The sequence below is a fragment of the Rhineura floridana genome, chromosome 1 (genome assembly GCF_030035675.1).
Source record: "Rhineura floridana isolate rRhiFlo1 chromosome 1, rRhiFlo1.hap2, whole genome shotgun sequence".
NCBI lineage: Eukaryota > Metazoa > Chordata > Lepidosauria > Squamata > Rhineuridae > Rhineura > Rhineura floridana.
In genome coordinates, this window is record NC_084480.1 from 170,389,724 (window position 1) to 170,406,653 (window position 16,930).

At 41.1% G+C, this 16,930-nt stretch overlaps 1 protein-coding gene across 1 annotated transcript in view; it reads right to left on the reverse strand.

The window, feature by feature from the left end:
• Positions 1-16,930, reverse strand: part of PACS2 (phosphofurin acidic cluster sorting protein 2) — a 219,935-nt gene that overhangs the window by 161,631 nt on the left and 41,374 nt on the right. The window contains 2 exon segments of the mRNA XM_061585566.1: positions 4,592-4,754; positions 10,102-10,227. Of these exon segments, the coding sequence (XP_061441550.1) occupies positions 4,592-4,754; positions 10,102-10,227 (289 nt within the window).

Genomic DNA, 16,930 nt, shown 5'->3' on the forward strand with positions numbered 1-16,930 from the left:
AGTAGGTAATCTATCATTTGGCATTTGTATGCTGCTGAAGAACAAAGCAAGGTTGAAATGCACCTGGCAACTGCAATCACCATTCAACACATACATATGTGATTAGATTTATTTCTCTGTCCAAAAATAAGGATATCATTTTGTAAAAAAAATTGTTTTGATTTGAAATGTTTTATTTATATTTATATGAGATAGTTAACTTTTTTTTATTAGTTGGTAATATGTTGTTCTTGACTGTCTTCTTTTTTTAGTCAGGGGTTATTTCCCTTTGTTAGTTTGGTTCTACAGAATTGGAGGAGGTCTCTGTGACCCAGGCTAGGACAGTGCATTCAATGAGAAGTAAATCCCAGATGGCAGCCTTTATGTGTATCTACTTGACACTGAGCAACAGCAACATAAGATCTGGTGAAATGCTGACTTGACAACCTTGGTTTTCTTGGGTGGGAGGGAAAAGGGCCAGAAGAGGAAAGGGCAGCAGTGACAGAGTGGTACCCTGCAGAATCCCACAGCTAACATCTGAGCATGAGAGATGGGCAAGTGCCCGTCACTACTCTCTTCCAGAAATGAATGGCATAATTCATAAGAAATAATATTTTTTTAAAAAACAATCATTACTATCCACTAATCATCTTCTACTGTTGTATTATACAGCCACAAGAGTGGCTGTATACTATAGCGAGCGGGGATTTTTCACATTCCGCAGTGTTAAATTGAAAATACCCCCATGCCATTCTGATGATTCCCATAAGCTCATTTCAAAACAAAACCTTACAAAATGTATAGTTCTGAACTCAGAAACGCTTGCTTAACAACCCTCTACATTTTCATGGTGATACACAAAACAGTCAGAGAGAATAGAGAGTTCAAAGTCTAAAGAGAGAGAGAAACCCCCCAGAGCCCTTTTTCTGTCTCATAATCTGTTGAAATTCATTAAAAATCTGCCATATTCACAGAGTACCTGTATCCTATTACTGACCTTGCCCCATACTCTGACCTTCATCTTCTGAAGTTTAAAAGTTAAAAAATGCCTGGCTGATTTTTAATTAATTTAAGAAATTTTGAATTGACCTGAATGATAGTGTCGGGCATGCTCAGTAAGAACCAATTGTCAGTGTTCTAAAAGCTAGATTCACAGCTGCTGGGGTTGTCTAATCAGGTGGCCACACCCACACCATTCTCTGATTTCACTTGAAACAGTCATGGATTCCCCCAAAGAATCCTGGGAAGTGCAGTTTGTGAAGGGTGCTGAGAGGAGGTTCTTATTCCACTGACAGAGATCCAGTGGTCAGAGTGGTTTAACAGTCAGCCACTCTGATTGAAGGTCTGTGAGGGGAACAGGGTGTCTCCTAGCAACTCTCAGCACCCTTCACTAACTACACTTCCCAGGATTCTTTGAGAGAAGCCATGACTGTCCAAAGTAAGATCAGGGCCTGGGTGTGGATGTGGCCAGCGACAGCTTTGGTTTAAATTTGGGTGGGAGGCTACATGTGCCTGCTGTAGAATAAAAAGGTGAGGAAAACGCTGAAAAGCAATGATACTGTTCACAATGTTTTCCTTTTGAAAAGGAAAGGGGCTCCCCCTTTGCCCCGTGTACACCCACCCAATCTCCTCCCCTCCCTGCCCCTCCCCAGGGTCAGTGTTGGACTACAACCTGGGAGACCAGGGTTCGAATACCCACACAGCCATGAAGCTCACTGGGTGACCTTGGGCCAGTCATTGCCTCTCAGCCTCAGAGGAAGACAATGGTAAAACCACCTCTGAATACCCTTTACCATGAAACCCTATTCATAGGGTCACCATAAGTCGGGATCGACTTGAAGGCAATCCATTTCCATTTTCAAACATGATTGCACAGAAATAAATCCCATTGAACTCAAAAAGTATGCAAATGATCAAACCCACCCTCCCTTCTCCTCCCTCCTATCCCCTCCCTCTTGCCCCTCCCTCCCCATCCCCATCTCCTTCCCCTCCCCCCTCCCCTTCTTCCTCCCCATGGTCAGTTTTGCCTATATTAAGCATTATTGCACGGAAGTGAATACCACTGAACTCTATAAGCATGCAAATGATCAAACCTGCCCTTCCCTCCCCCTTCCAATCTGCTCCTTCCCCTTGCCCCTCCCCCATGGTCAGTTTTACCTATCCTAAGCATGATTGCATGGGAGTACATCCCACTGAACTCAATGAACATGCCAATGATCAAACCTGTCCTTCTCCTCCCCTCCCCTCCCCCTCCTACCTGCTCCCCTCCCCCTTTTCCCCTCTGCCCTTCCTCCCCTCCCTATCTCCTGTGTTCTTCACATATCCTAACCATGATTGCAGGGAAGAAAATCCCCCTGAACTCAGTAAGTTTGCAAATTATCAGTCCATTCTCAGCAAACTTGCACAGGATCCCATTTCTTTCCTGCTGGATTAAAAAGCAGGGAAATTCACTAACAGGCAAAAATACCTTGCAGTTTAAGAACATACCTATAGCCAACAGATATTTCTATCAAACTTTTAAAAGCAGGGAAATTGGGCAGCTATAGTGAATGCACCAGGGGAACAGGAGACCTGACCTCCTCTCTTGAGATATTGGACTGCCCTACAAATTTGTCAAAATGCAAACACAATTTGGGTTGGTCCTTCACAGTCCAAACCACTTCCTGTGTAGCTTGGAACAATTTAGTAACATGTGCCTCTGAGCATATGGTGAGTGGTGGCTACACCTGCAATCAGCCCAAAATAATAGAAAGAATACATGTCCTCGGCTGATCTTGTTTTAGCAAGAAGGAAGCAACTTTATTAAGGCAGTTGATATAGTTCAGATGGTCACTTTAAATATGTCTGATTTACTTCACAATTTTAGTGAAGTTTTCTATAGGAAATCATTTTCTTTCATTTCTATTTATGTGAATATGTGAAGTACAGCAACACTTTGCAAAATCTACACTAAAAAAACTCCAAAACTAATTATGGAATAATGGCACTGATTATTCTGCAGAATAGTCTCCAGTGGACATGAGGAGTGTCTCAGTTTGCACAAGATAAAACAGTGGGAAGTAAAATGTTGTTATGTGCCTTCAAATCGATTACGACTTATGGCGACCCTATGAATCCATGACCTCCAATATCATCTGTCATGAACCACCTTGTTCAGATCTTGTAAGTTCAGGTCTGTGGCTTCCTTTATGAAATCCATCCATCTCTTGTTTGGCCTTCCTCTTTTTCTACTCCCTTCTGTTTTTCCCAGCATTATTGTCTTTTCTAGCGAATCATGTCTTCTCATTATGTGTCCAAAGTATGATAACCTCAGTTTCATCATTTTAGCTTCTAGTGACAGTTCTGGTTTAATTTGTTCTGACACCCAATTATTTGTCTTTCTCGTGGTCCGTGGTATGCGCAAAGCTCTCCTCCAACACCACATTTCGAATGAGGATTTTTCTCTTATCAACTTATTTCACTGTCCAACTTTCACATGCATACATAGAGATCGGAAATACCATGGTCTGAATGATCCTGACTTTAGAGTCCGACACAGGAAACAGAGGCGAGACTGGCAATAAACCTTGCTTTATTACACTTGGTTGCTCAAAACTGTGCTTGCAAGAAACAAATTATTGACTTCGGGAGGTGAAATATATTCTAGCAAAATTCTAGGTGTGCTCTATGTTTTTAATTGATCATGCCTACCTCGCCTTAAATGAAGTGGTTTAAACATAGCAGGCTGAAAACATGCATCCTCTTTTTTCCAACAGCTAGAGTCATTGCTGAAGTAGCAACATATTGTAATCAGTCTGATTTTACATTAAACTGCGGTTTCAGGTCCAACTGTTAATGCATCCAAAATAGAAATAGTCCATAACCTCCAATTTGAAATACAAAAGGCTGTCTTCACCATCAGATGACATTGATCAATAAGAAGGCTTTGAAATTAATAAAAATAAAATTGACACAGATTTCTAGGATGAATAATGAGGGAAATAAAGTTTTCTAGATTAGATTCTCTGTAGAAACATTAGTACGACAGGAAAGAAGCAAAGTAAGAAGAACACCAACAAACATACAAAAATGTAATTCTCCATCTTTGGAGATGGCAGGTGTTGCCACCACTCACCATATGCTCAGAGGCACATTTTACCAAATTCTTCCAAGCTACACAGGAAGTGGATTGGACTGTGAAAGACCAAGCCAAATTGTGTTTGCATTTTGACAAATTTGTAAGGCGGTACAATATCTCAGAAAGGAGGTTATGTCTCCTGCTCCCCTGGTGCATTCACTATAGCTGCCCAATTTTCCTGCTTTTAAAAGTTTGACAGAAATATCTGTTGGCTATAGGTACGTTCTTAAAACACAAGGTTTTTTGCCTATTAGTGAATTGTTATTTTAACAGTATTGTCTTTGGTGCATATTTTATACTTATTTTTTGTTTTCTGTACATGGCTATGATACTTTATAAAGTGAGTGGTTTATAAAGCTTTTAAAATAAAAAGTGTTAAATTCAATAGCAGATCCTCAAATACCTGTCATGTCCTACAACTGTGTCCATAACACATCATAGGTACAACTTAAGGTATCCAAGGTGCAGAAGGTAAACTTTCAAAGTTTTATTTACCTGTAGACTTAATTTTCTGGCTCACATGTATAGTACTATCCTCTTGGTCTATTGGCTGACTGGACAGTGAGAAGATCCAGATCTCTGCTACTTTAGCAGTAATTTCCTTGATGCTGCTAAAAAGGTTCAAAACTTGGCCTCCTTCTGTTGGGTGCTGCATTACCTAGAATTGGAGATATAAGCATGTACTCCTTCAAATCCTGTAAATTTAAACCCTATTCCTTACCCACTTTATGTTCAAGAAATTCAGACATATTTCAGAAAGATTAACAAATTGATTACTTCTGTTGTTAAGAAAACCACTATTACTAAGATCCAACAGTTTTCAACCATGCATGCATAAAATGACCCTGGGAGTCATCCCAAGACATTTGCAGCTGGTTCTGTGGTACGCTGAGTACAGACAGGGCAGAGCAAACTGTTGACAATTATAATGCTATCTTCAACTTGAAGCATTACATCTATGTAAGGCAGTTTGCTAAATAGCTGAATTCATTGGTGACTTCAAAACTGAAGCCATTACACTTTCTGTCTAAGGTCAGTTATCAGCTTTATTAATTTTGGGCTACAAGGAATCATACCTAATTATCTTATCACAAACTATTGGAAAGAAATTTCGCAAAGTGGATATATCCAGAATATATGAAAGACATCTGTTTTGTGACTGACATTTTCAGCAATGATCTTAAACAATATATGCAAATATTTCAAGTGTAAACGGGTTAGGTACCCAAACTGAATTTTGTAAAAACTTTAAATTAATTAAAAAGTTTACAAATGATTCCACAACCATTCTGTAAGATAGCGTCTCTAAAAGAAGTTTCTTGCTTATGCTTGAAAATCAATCTATTCATACCTGTTTTCAAAAATGTTTCTTTTTTTCCACTTACACCCTTTAGAATGGGCAGATATTCAGATTCTTTTTAAAAATTAGATACCGTTAAAGTACTCACAACATTCCTAACTTGAATATACTGATACCATGATAGTTGTCTTTTCCCCATAACCTTATCTTCTCATATTGGTATAAGTCTGAAATCTGAAAAAATTGGAACTTACAGCAAAGAGACATCTCCCAACCACTTTGGAGAGAACTCATTATTTTATTTTGCAAACACTGTTAGTGAAGATAACTACAAACTACTCTATGTTTAAATTTATGTATTTTAAACATAACCACAGGTGTCATAGCTTTCCATTTTAATCCATGATGAAAATCTAATAACCTAGTAAGAGGGAGATTAATTATACAGCCAAATTCTTCTAGGCTACACAGTAAGTGGATTGGACTGTGAAAGACCAACCCAAATTGTGTTTACATTTTGACAAATTTGTAGGGCAGTACAATATCTCAGAGAAGAGGTCAGGTTTCCTGCTCCCCTGGTGCATTCATTATAGCCATCCAATTTCCCTGCTTTTTAAAGTTTGATAGAAATATCTGTTGGCTATAGGTACGTTTTTAAACTGCAAGGTTTCCACTTCTGCTCTTTTATTCAAGAAACCGAACAGCAATTGCAACTCTGGTGGGGTATTCTGCCATAAAAAATTCAGTATAGTGTCTGCCATTGGTCAGAATCACCAAGTCACATTTGAATGGAATGTTCATAACAGAAGCAATCTTTCTGATCACTTCATAATGACTGCTATTTTCCTAACCAGGATAGTGGAAACCACAAACAACAATTTGTTCTTTTTATACTTCTACTTTATAATAACGTCAACTATGAAGAGTGACCTGGAGCCAGCTAGATTTGGAAGAAGCTGAGACAACACTTCATTGAATCTTGATACTGAGCCTGGACTCAACAATCAGGAACCTTCCAAGGCAGAGACCCCCACTGACAGCAACTCCTGAGGCAAATTGCTCCAAGGTATCAACACCCTTGCCACCAAGGGCCTCATGCTCCCAAAGCCTGTTCACCAATGCAGACACTACATCCAGTGAAAAATAACAGAGATGTGATGGTTGCTAGCCTCCAGACCACAGGCTCTCCAAGGGGAAGTGCCATAGCTCAGTGGTAGAACATCTGCTTTCCCAAGTTCAATCCATGGCATCTCCAGGTAGGGCTGGCAATGAACCCAGTCTGCAATCCCAGACAGACACTGACAGTCAGCATAAACAATACTGGGTGGCATGGACCAATGGTCTGACTCAGTATAAGGCAGCTCTAGATGGCTAAGAAGCAGAGGCTTAGTATATGTATGTACACCATAGGAAGAACACCCCAGAAGGAAAGGGAAGAGGGGGCATTGATCATGTTATCTGTGCTTGTGCTGGATGAAGAACTAGAGGAAGACATAGGGGAATCCGTCTCCCTCCTTTATTTATATTTGCCTCTGTTCCAACATTTCTTTATTATCTATTTACTGAATTAAATGTACTGTATACTCTGCCCTTTAATTTTATTTTCAGAGAGGCCTTTTGCCCCCCTTGGAATTCAACATATGCCCTCGGAATTAATCTCGTCTTCCTCTGGACCCAAAGGGGGGCACCAGGGGGTGCTAAAGAAAAAGGTCCCCAAACCACCTCTGCACCAGCTGACAGGTTGATGGGGAGGGGACGTATCCGCTCCTGACAGGGAAGGCAACTTGATTCATGCTGAACAAGGCAGCAACAACTGAAATGACAAATGAACCTGCCTTCTGAGCACACAGGCCTTTAGAGACACTCTCTTCTGGAAGCCACAGGTGTCTTAATATCATTTCCTGAGCCTATAGTCAGGCAGGTTAAGGGAGAGGTTCAATGAAGGTACATGAGTGAAGTGATCCATTATTTTACTGCCCTTTCTGTTTAAAGTAGGAGAAGCTTGAATGTTTAAGCAATGAACAAGCAAGGGCGCCTTCCTGCATCTCTGCAGTGGTGAATATCAGACAAAAAGCCTCTCAGATAGCTAGCAGCATAGGGAAGAGCAGAGTGATGAAAAAGACAATCCTATGAGGAAAAAGAAAAAAATGCTGGTTTTATCCTTGAGTAGGGCTTGAGAGCAGCAGCAAGGTAGTTCTGCAGTTCTGAAAAGCAGATCCAGAAAAACCTAAATAGTGGAGGTACCTCCTCCTCAGTTGGAATATTAAACTTGTAGACCCTGCATTGAACCAGAGGACTGGTTCATCCTTTTCTGTCTCCTCCACTGCCTGTGACCAGGAAAATCAGATTTCTGATGGAGTTAGTCTGAGGATGGCACAATCAGCATACAACAGATTTTAAACTCCCATTTCCCCAAAGAAATTCTAGAGATTTCATGGTTAGTCCTTATGGATACATGCATTGGCTCTGAATATACCTAACTAAAAAAAGAGGGGAGACAGAACAACCTTGGAAGTAGTTTCTTTATATTAAATAATTCAAATATATACCCATTTGTCATTCTTGCTTCTGTGAACTTATATGTTAATTGTATCCATACTGAAAGGTGTCGTTTAAAGTGCTTAGATTTGGGGGGGGAATATTCTACAGTAACTATAGAATGGAGTGGGGGAGGGGCAAGTTGTGCCCACATGGCTCTTGCCATGGCAGAAATAAGAATATTAAGAACAGGCATTTTGCTATATCTGGAATTGGGTTGGGAGGAGATGGCACAGATTGGTGAGGATGGAGAGAAAGTAAAACACACACTGAACATCAGGAGTTGGGGTGAAAGGGAGGTTGTGTTGCTTAGCACAGCAGAAGGAGGAAAGAGAAAGAAGACTAAAATTGTAGCACATACCTGTGCCTGCTCATCCCTTCACAAGTGTGCCCCACCACTTGCTGCCTGTATGTTTGGCAGGCAGAAAGTTGTTGGTTGCCTTAACAATTTTGCTTAAACTTGCACATGAATAAGTGAAGCAATGATTAAAATCCAAAGAGGACAAACTCCTACTGTTTACAAAAAACAAAAACTAACTTTTAAATATTTGTTTTCTTTTATGAACACAGTCTGTCAATAAGATCTGATTACTCTAGAAATTATGTTAATTTTGCAGTAATTTTGTGGTGAGACTGGACTTTATACCTGGCTAGAAGACAAAAATGGTTGGCTACCAAGCCGTGTTACAATTTTGTTGATCCCTGCCACAAACATTTCCAGTTTTTTTTAACAATGGAGTAACGCTCTCTGTAAAAGGGAAGGAGGATCTACCATATTCCGATTACAACTCTTCCTAAATTTAAATTTCCCAGGATACAAATTTTGACTCCTCACCATATTCTGCCCACTTCACTGGGAGTGAACTCCAACAAATGCAGTGGGACTTTCTTCTGAGAAAGCATGAACAGAATCAGACTGTAAAACACACTTGTTTAACAAAGGCTCTTCTTCCAGTGGTAATGGAACCTTTGTCTTTCTATGGATCTTACAAAGAACCAATACGATTTCTAATGTTTGTTCTGTTCTTCCAAAATTTTAAATGATTAATCTGCATAAAAAGCACTTACATTGAAACCTACCTTACATAGAGTCAGACTTAAGACATCTAGCTCACCAAGTGCAGGGAACTTGTGCCCTCTAGTTGTTATTAGACTCCAGCTTCCCAGGCAGTATGGCCAACAGTCAGAGATGACTGGAATTTTATTCTAGCCACAGGTTCCCCATGCCTGATCTACTCTGACTAGCAGCAGCTCTCCAGGTTTCAAGCAGAGGTACTTCCCCAGTCTTACCCAGAGAAGCCAGGAAATGAACCAGAGACTTTTTCTAAATAAATATCCACATAATTGTGTTGTTATAGGAGGAGGAACCTAAGTAAATAAAACTGTTCCCATTCCACATCCACATTTAATAGTTTGTTTATCTGCATGCAAGATTTAACAAATGCATTAAGGACACAGCAACTAGGAGAGCCACTGCAAATCTCTGACTGCATTGTAGCTACTCATCCCCCGCTCCTTCAATGCCAAACACCCAATGCCAAACACAATACAATTTTTAATAGATAACAGCCACCGGGAGACCTGTTCAGGATTCAGACTGCAGATGGTTAAAGGAGATGCTTAATAGCTTGCTGAAAATCAAGTTACTATTAGCCACTGAGGGGAAGCTTCCTTTGGCCCCCATGGGAACTTCCATTCCATGCAAACAGCAGTTCTGGGAGAGTGATTTTTGTTGGGACCATGATATAGGAAGGGTTAAAAGTTTCTTCCTAATTGCCATTGTCCTGATTGGGTTCCCCAAGCAGCTGCTATTTACAGTTAACACACTATGTCAAACCAGGAATGGGGAACCTCCAATCTGTAGGCCAAATTTCCAGACATTCAAATTTGGACCACAAGGCCATTTTACCCAGACTACACCCATCTGGAAATATTGTGCACTGGCAAGAGAAGCAGGCTACGGCTCTATCACCCATCAGCTGATGGTGCTTTAAAGTCCTGACTTTCGAACTACAGAGAGATCAATCATGCAACACATACATCATACAAATTTTTAACAATACTAAAGGATCAGAGAAAGGTCTACTAATAACCTTTAGTTTAGTAAATGAATTCTCCATTTGTAAGAAAATGATGATGTTAATGTGATACAAAGATGGGAACCTACCTCCACCATGTTTATAGATCCCATTGCCAAAGTTTTGTAGCCGAGAATTGTCCTGTTTTTATACCGCTTCCTCCTCTGCAGCATAATCTGAAGCTTGTTGCCTTCTCTTTTCAAGAAATGAGGATACTGCAGTTGAAACATTAAAGCCTTTATTACAATGCAACAATCAGGTCAGGGAGAGTATTATCTTTACCTTCTCATAGAATAGTAGTGTTGGAAGGGGTTTATAAGGCCATCAAGTTCAACCCCCTGCTCAATGCAGGAATCAAAATCAAAGCATTCCCAACAGATGGCTGTCCAGCTGCCTCTTGAATGCCTCCAGTGTCGAAGAGCCCACTACCTCTCTAGGTAATTGGTTCCATTGTCATATGGCTCTAACAGTTAGGAAGTTTTTCCTGATGTTGAGTCAAAATCTGGCTTCCTGCAACTTGAGCCCATTATTCTGTGTCCTGCACTCTGGGATGATCGAGAAGAGATTGCTGCTCTCCTCTGTGTGACAACCTTTCATGTACTTGAAGAGTGCTATCATATCTCCTCTCAGTCTTCTCTTCTCCAGGTTCCAGAACATGTCCAGTTCTTTCAGTCTCTCCTCATAAGTCTTTGTTTCCAGTCCCCTGATCATCCTTCTTCCAGTTTGTCTGCATCCTTCTTGGAAGTCTGGAGACCAGAACTGGATGCAGTACTCAAGATGAGGCCTAACCAGTGCTGAATAGAGGGGAACTAATACTACATGCGATTTGGAAACTATATTTCTATTAATGCAACCTAATATAGCATTTGCATTTTTTGCTTACACATTGCATTGTTGGCTCATATTCAGCTTGTGATCAACAACAATTCCAAGATCCTTCTCATTTCTCTGAAATGCTACCGGTTCCACGCGCAGGACCAGCCAGACAGGCCCAGCTTCGCAGTCTCAATGCGTGGATGAGACGATGGTGTCGGGTGGAAGGGTTTGGATTTGTTAGGCACTGGGGAACATTTTGGGACAAGCCGGGCCTGTACAAAAGGGGTGGGCTCCACTTGAACCAGAATGGAACCAGACTGCTGGCATTTAAAATTAAAAAGGTGGCAGAGCAGCTTTTAAACTGACTGAGGGGGGAAACCCGACAGGAGCTGAGAAAGGTCCGGTTCGGAATAAACCTCCCCCCTGGGATAAAAACCAAAGAAATGATGAAATTTTAAAAGGGGTAGGCCTAGAAGTAGGCATTGTGAGAGCAGGGGCACAGGATATAAATTCAGAAGAGCAAAATTACCACAGGCCTAACCACAAGTGCCAAAGACACTTGAAGAGAAACACTGCTTACAAGTGCCTGTACGCTAATGCTAGGAGCCTGCGAACCAAGATGGGAGAACTGGAGTGCTTGGTCTTAGAGGAGAGCATTTAGTGAGCATAACGGAGACCTGGTGGAATGGAGAAAACCAGTGGGATACGGTTATCCCTGGATATAAACTATATCGGAAGGACAGGGAAGGACGTATTGGTGGCGGAGTCGCTCTATACGTGAAAGAAGGCATTGAATCCAGCAAGCTCGAAACCCCCAAAGAGGCAGACTCCTCCACAGAATCGTTGTGGGTGGTGATACCATGCCCCAGGAGGGACTTAATACTCGGATCTATCGTCCCCCTGATCAAAATGCTCAGGGAGACCTTGAGATGAGATATGAAATTGAGGAAGCATCCAAACTAGGAAATGTGGTAGTAATGGGTGACTTCAACTACCCGGACATAGACTGGCTGCATATGTGTTCCAGTCATGACAAAGAAGCAAAGTTTCTAGATATTCTAAATGACTATGCCCTAGACCAGTTGGTCATGGAACCGACCAGAGGGACGGCAACCCTGGACTTAATCCTCAGTGGGGACTGGGACCTGGTGCAAGATGTAAGTGTTGTTGAACCGATTGGGAGCACTGACCACAGTGCTATTAAATTAAACATACATGTAACTGGCCAATTGCCAAGAAAATCCAACACGGTCACATTTGACTTCAAAAGAGGAAACTTCACAAAAATGAGGGGATTGGTAAAAAGAAAGCTGAAAAACAAAGTCCAGAGGGTCATATCACTCGAAAATGCTTGGAAGTTGTTTAAAAACACTATATTAGAAGCTCAACTGGAGTGCATACTGCAGATCAGAAAAGGTACCGCCAGGGCCAAGAAGATGCCAGCATGGTTAACAAGCAAAGTCAAGGAAGCTCTTAGAGGCAAAAAGTCTTCCTTCAAAAAATGGAAGTCTTGTCCAAATGAAGAAAATAAAAAGGAACACAAACTCTGGCAAAAGAAATGCAAGAAGACAATAAGGGATGCTAAAAAAGAATTTGAGGAGCACATTGCTAAGAACATAAAAACCAACAACAAAAAATTCTATAAATACATTCAAAGCAGGAGACCATCTAGGGAGACGATTGGACCCTTGGATGATAAGGGAGTCAAAGGTGTACTAAAGAACGATAAGGAGATTGCAGAGAAGCTAAATGAATTCTTTGCATCTGTCTTCACAGTGGAAGATATAGGGCAGATCCCTGAACCTGAACTAACATTTGCAGGAAGGGATTCTGAGGAACTGAGACAAATAGTGGTAACGAGAGAGGAAGTTCTAAGCTTAATGGACAATATAAAAACTGACAAATCACCGGGCCCGGATGGCATCCACCCGAGAGTTCTCAAAGAACTCAAAGGTGAAATTGCTGATCTGCTAACTAAAATATGTAACTTGTCCCTTGGGTCCTCCTCCGTGCCTGAGGACTGGAAAGTGGCAAATGTAACGCCAATCTTCAAAAAGGGATCCAGAGGGGATCCCGGAAATTACAGGCCAGTTAGCTTAACTTCTGTCCCTGGAAAACTGGTAGAAAGTATTATTAAAGCTAGATTAACTAAGCACATACAAGAACAAGCCTTGCTGAAGCAGAGCCAGCATGGCTTCTGCAAGGGAAAGTCCTGTCTCAGTAACCTATTAGAATTCTTTGAGAGTGTCAACAAGCATATAGATAGAGGTGATCCAGTGGACATAGTGTACTTAGACTTTCAAAAAGCGTTTGACAAGGTACCTCACCAAAGGCTTCTGAGGAAGCTTAGCAGTCATGGAATAAGAGGAGAGGTCCTCTTGTGGATAAGAAATTGGTTAAGAAGCAGAAAGCAGAGAGTAGGAATAAACGGACAGTTCTCCCAATGGAGGGCTGTAGAAAGTGGAGTCCCTCAAGGATCGGTATTGGGACCTGTACTTTTCAACTTGTTCATTAATGACCTAGAATTAGGAGTGAGCAGTGAAGTGGCCAAGTTTGCTGATGACACTAAATTGTTCAGGGTTGTTAAAACAAAAAGGGATTGTGAAGAGCTCCAAAAAGATCTCTCCAAACTGAGTGAATGGGCAGAAAAATGGCAAATGCAATTCAATATAAACAAGTGTAAAATTATGCATATTGGAGCAAAAAATCTGAATTTCACATATACGCTCATGGGGTCTGAACTGGCGGTGACCGACCAGGAGAGAGACCTCGGGGTTGTAGTGGACACCACGATGAAAATGTCGACCCAGTGTGCGGCAGCTGTGAAAAAGGTAAATTCCATGCTAGCGATAATTAGGAAAGGTATTGAAAATAAAACAGCCGATATCATAATGCCGTTGTATAAATCTATGGTGCGGCCGCATTTAGAATACTGTGTACAGTTCTGGTCGCCTCATCTCAAAAAGGATATTCTAGAGTTGGAAAAGGTTCAGAAGAGGGCAACCAGAATGATCAAGGGGATGGAGCGACTCCCTTACGAGGAAAGGTTGCAGCATTTGGGGCTTTTTAGTTTAGAGAAAAGGCGGGTCAGAGGAGACATGATAGAAGTGTATAAAATTATGCATGGCATTGAGAAAGTGGATAGAGAAAAGTTCTTCTCCCTCTCTCATAATACTAGAACTCGTGGACATTCAAAGAAACTGAATGTTGGAAGATTCAGGACAGACAAAAGGAAGTACTTCTTTACTCAGCGCATAGTTAAACTATGGAATTTGCTCCCACAAGATGCAGTAATGGCCACCAGCTTCGATGGGTTTAAAAGAAGATTAGACAAATTCATGGAGGACAGGGCTATCAATGGCTACTAGCCGTGATGGCTGTGCTCTGCCACCCTAGTCAGAGGCAGCATGCTTCTGAATACCAGTTGCCGGAAGCCTCAGGAGGGGAGAGTGTTCTTGCACTCGGGTCCTGCTTGCGGGCTTCCCCCAGGCACCTGGTTGGCCACTGTAAGAACAGGATGCTGGACTAGATGGGCCACTGGCCTGATCCAGCAGGCTCTTCTTATGTTCTTATGTTCTTACATGTCATATTGCTGAGCCAGCTGTGCATTTGGTTTCTTTTTCCCAAGTGTAGAAATTTGCATTTATCCCTGTTGAATTTCACTCTGTTGTTTTCAGCCCAATGCTCCAGCATTTGAATTTTGTTTCTGACTTCCACGGTATTAGCTGTGCCCCCCAATTTTGTATCATCTGCAAATTTGATAAGCATGCTCTGTACCTCCTCATCCAAGTCGTTAATAAAAATGTTGAAGAGCACTGGGCCCAGGACCGAGCCCTGTGGTACCCCACTCGTACTTCTGCCCAGTTTGAGAAGGAACCATTAATAAGCACTCTTTGAGTATGATTTTCAAGGAAGTAGTACCTGGAATGTCAGATGGTCTTTAAGAACACTTGACTGAGTATAGTTTATTATGAAAGCCTCCATGCAAGGGGGTATTCGACAAGGAAAAAATACAGAATCTCTTGAAAGAGTAAGGTACTGAGAAATTTGTTGAGGTACAGATAAAACTGCACTATCTTCTAGTTTGGGGATGCTGTGAGCAGTAAACAAGACTGTGACTCACTCAACAGGATTCAGAAAAACTAACATAGAAAGACCTAATAGTATAACAGATGGGTATCTTCTTACATGCACATCTATATCCAGATAAATACTTTTGAATATACATAATAAATATATTCAAATCCTAGAGTATTGTTGCTAATTAATGGTAAAAACTAAAAAAATATTTATTCTAAACAGATGAATGAGGCAATGCCGTTGTTTGAATATAATGCTTACCAAACCATGGCTTCGCACAAAACAGCAAATATGTGAGCTCCTCCTCAAACATTCTGCTGCTACCCACTAGGACATACCTTGGTTTCAATTCGTGGTTTGTCTGAAAAGTTAAACCTTGAGCCCAGGTTCAGATGACATGCTAAGCCAAACCATGACTTAGCTCAGCACATCAGCAAATCAAACAGGGAGGAGCAAAGCAGCTCTATTCTTCTGTCTAGGAGCCTGGACATGCACTTGTTCATATTAAGCCATGATTTGGCATAGTGTTACATAAAACCTGGGCCAGTGATTCCTGATGTCTTTATTGTTTGCACTCATGTTTGGAACAACTGGGTGTCATAATTAGACATTATAAAAACATTAAGGGTGTAAAGATTAGTGGAAACGATGAACATTAAATAAGCATGAACGTATAATGAAATAAGTTAATGTATCATCAAGAGAATTACATGAAATGATCCAAACATATGGCCAAGTAGTAAGATTTAAAATTAATAGCAGCAGAATGGAAGCTCTACCATTTTTTATAAAGATTATCTATATCCTGATAATTGGTTACATGAGGTATTCTGGATATAAACCTTTACTAGAAAGTAAGCCCCACTGAATACAGCAGGACTTACTTCTGTGTAAACATATCTTGGAGTGCATTTTTAAGAGTATATATAGTTTAATGTGGGAAAAACATAAACATAACTTTATCCCTGTTTAAAAAAATACAGAAGGATATTAAAAACAGAAAGTTGTAAGATTATCTATGATGGGAAAAGTTAACACAGTTAAAGTGAGTATTGTCATGAAATTGTAAATTTCTATGCATTTGGTAATCTAAATTTTAATATCATGGCTCAGTTACAAAGAACTCTGGGAGTTACATCTTGTCAGGAGACAGGCCTCTGGAAAGGGAAAAATGTTAAGGTTCGTTTCCAGCTGCAAGCAGTTAGGGAGGCCTGAATAGAAACACCTGGTTAACTTTGCTAATCAGTAGGAGCCTGGTACTCAAGGACATGCAGGCCCGTGAAGGTTAAGAACACAGTTGGGAGGGGGGCCTGCAAGGCGTGAAAAAGTGAAGATGCTTCGAGAAGGGATTACATCAGAAAGCCCCTGATTGGTTAATTAATTCTGGACCATTGGGTTTCTTTTTCCTTAAGTAGAGGGTTTGAGACCCATAGCCTTTATTCCCCCTGGAAGGTTCCTTTGGGTGCCCATCTTGCTGGTGGTCACCTAAGTGGGGTTCCATTGTTTCGTACCTGATGCCATTCTCTCTGAGGAGAGATGAGATTACAACCAACTACCTCCTAAGCAAGTAGACAGGCTAGCTAGGTTGTTATTTTCTTGTTGTGTGTGTGAACTCTCTTATGTATACCTAAACCCCTGATTGGGTGTGTGGTTTTGAGGAATTGTTTTGCTGCTATATATTGATGTGCACTTATATTTTTTAATAAAGCTACTTCTATTTAACCTGGTGTGTTCATTGAGGGTAAGGGTGGTTCTGAATCCAGCACCTTGACCATTTGACCACGAAACTACCAAGGACAAAGAAGTTTAGCCTAAGTATATTTTGGGGTTTTACCAGAGGTTTCTGGACAAGGAGTGTAAGTTTTGCTCTTGTCGTATAGAACCTTGGTTTACCTACTTCTGGGCTCCGAGTTCCCCTAATTGAACCAGTGAAGGGGTGGTGGCAGCCTATCTTCTACCTTGCAGGGTTGGTGTTGGTTTCCACAGCGTTGGCAAGGAGAATTTGGTGGTTGGGTTCCAGAT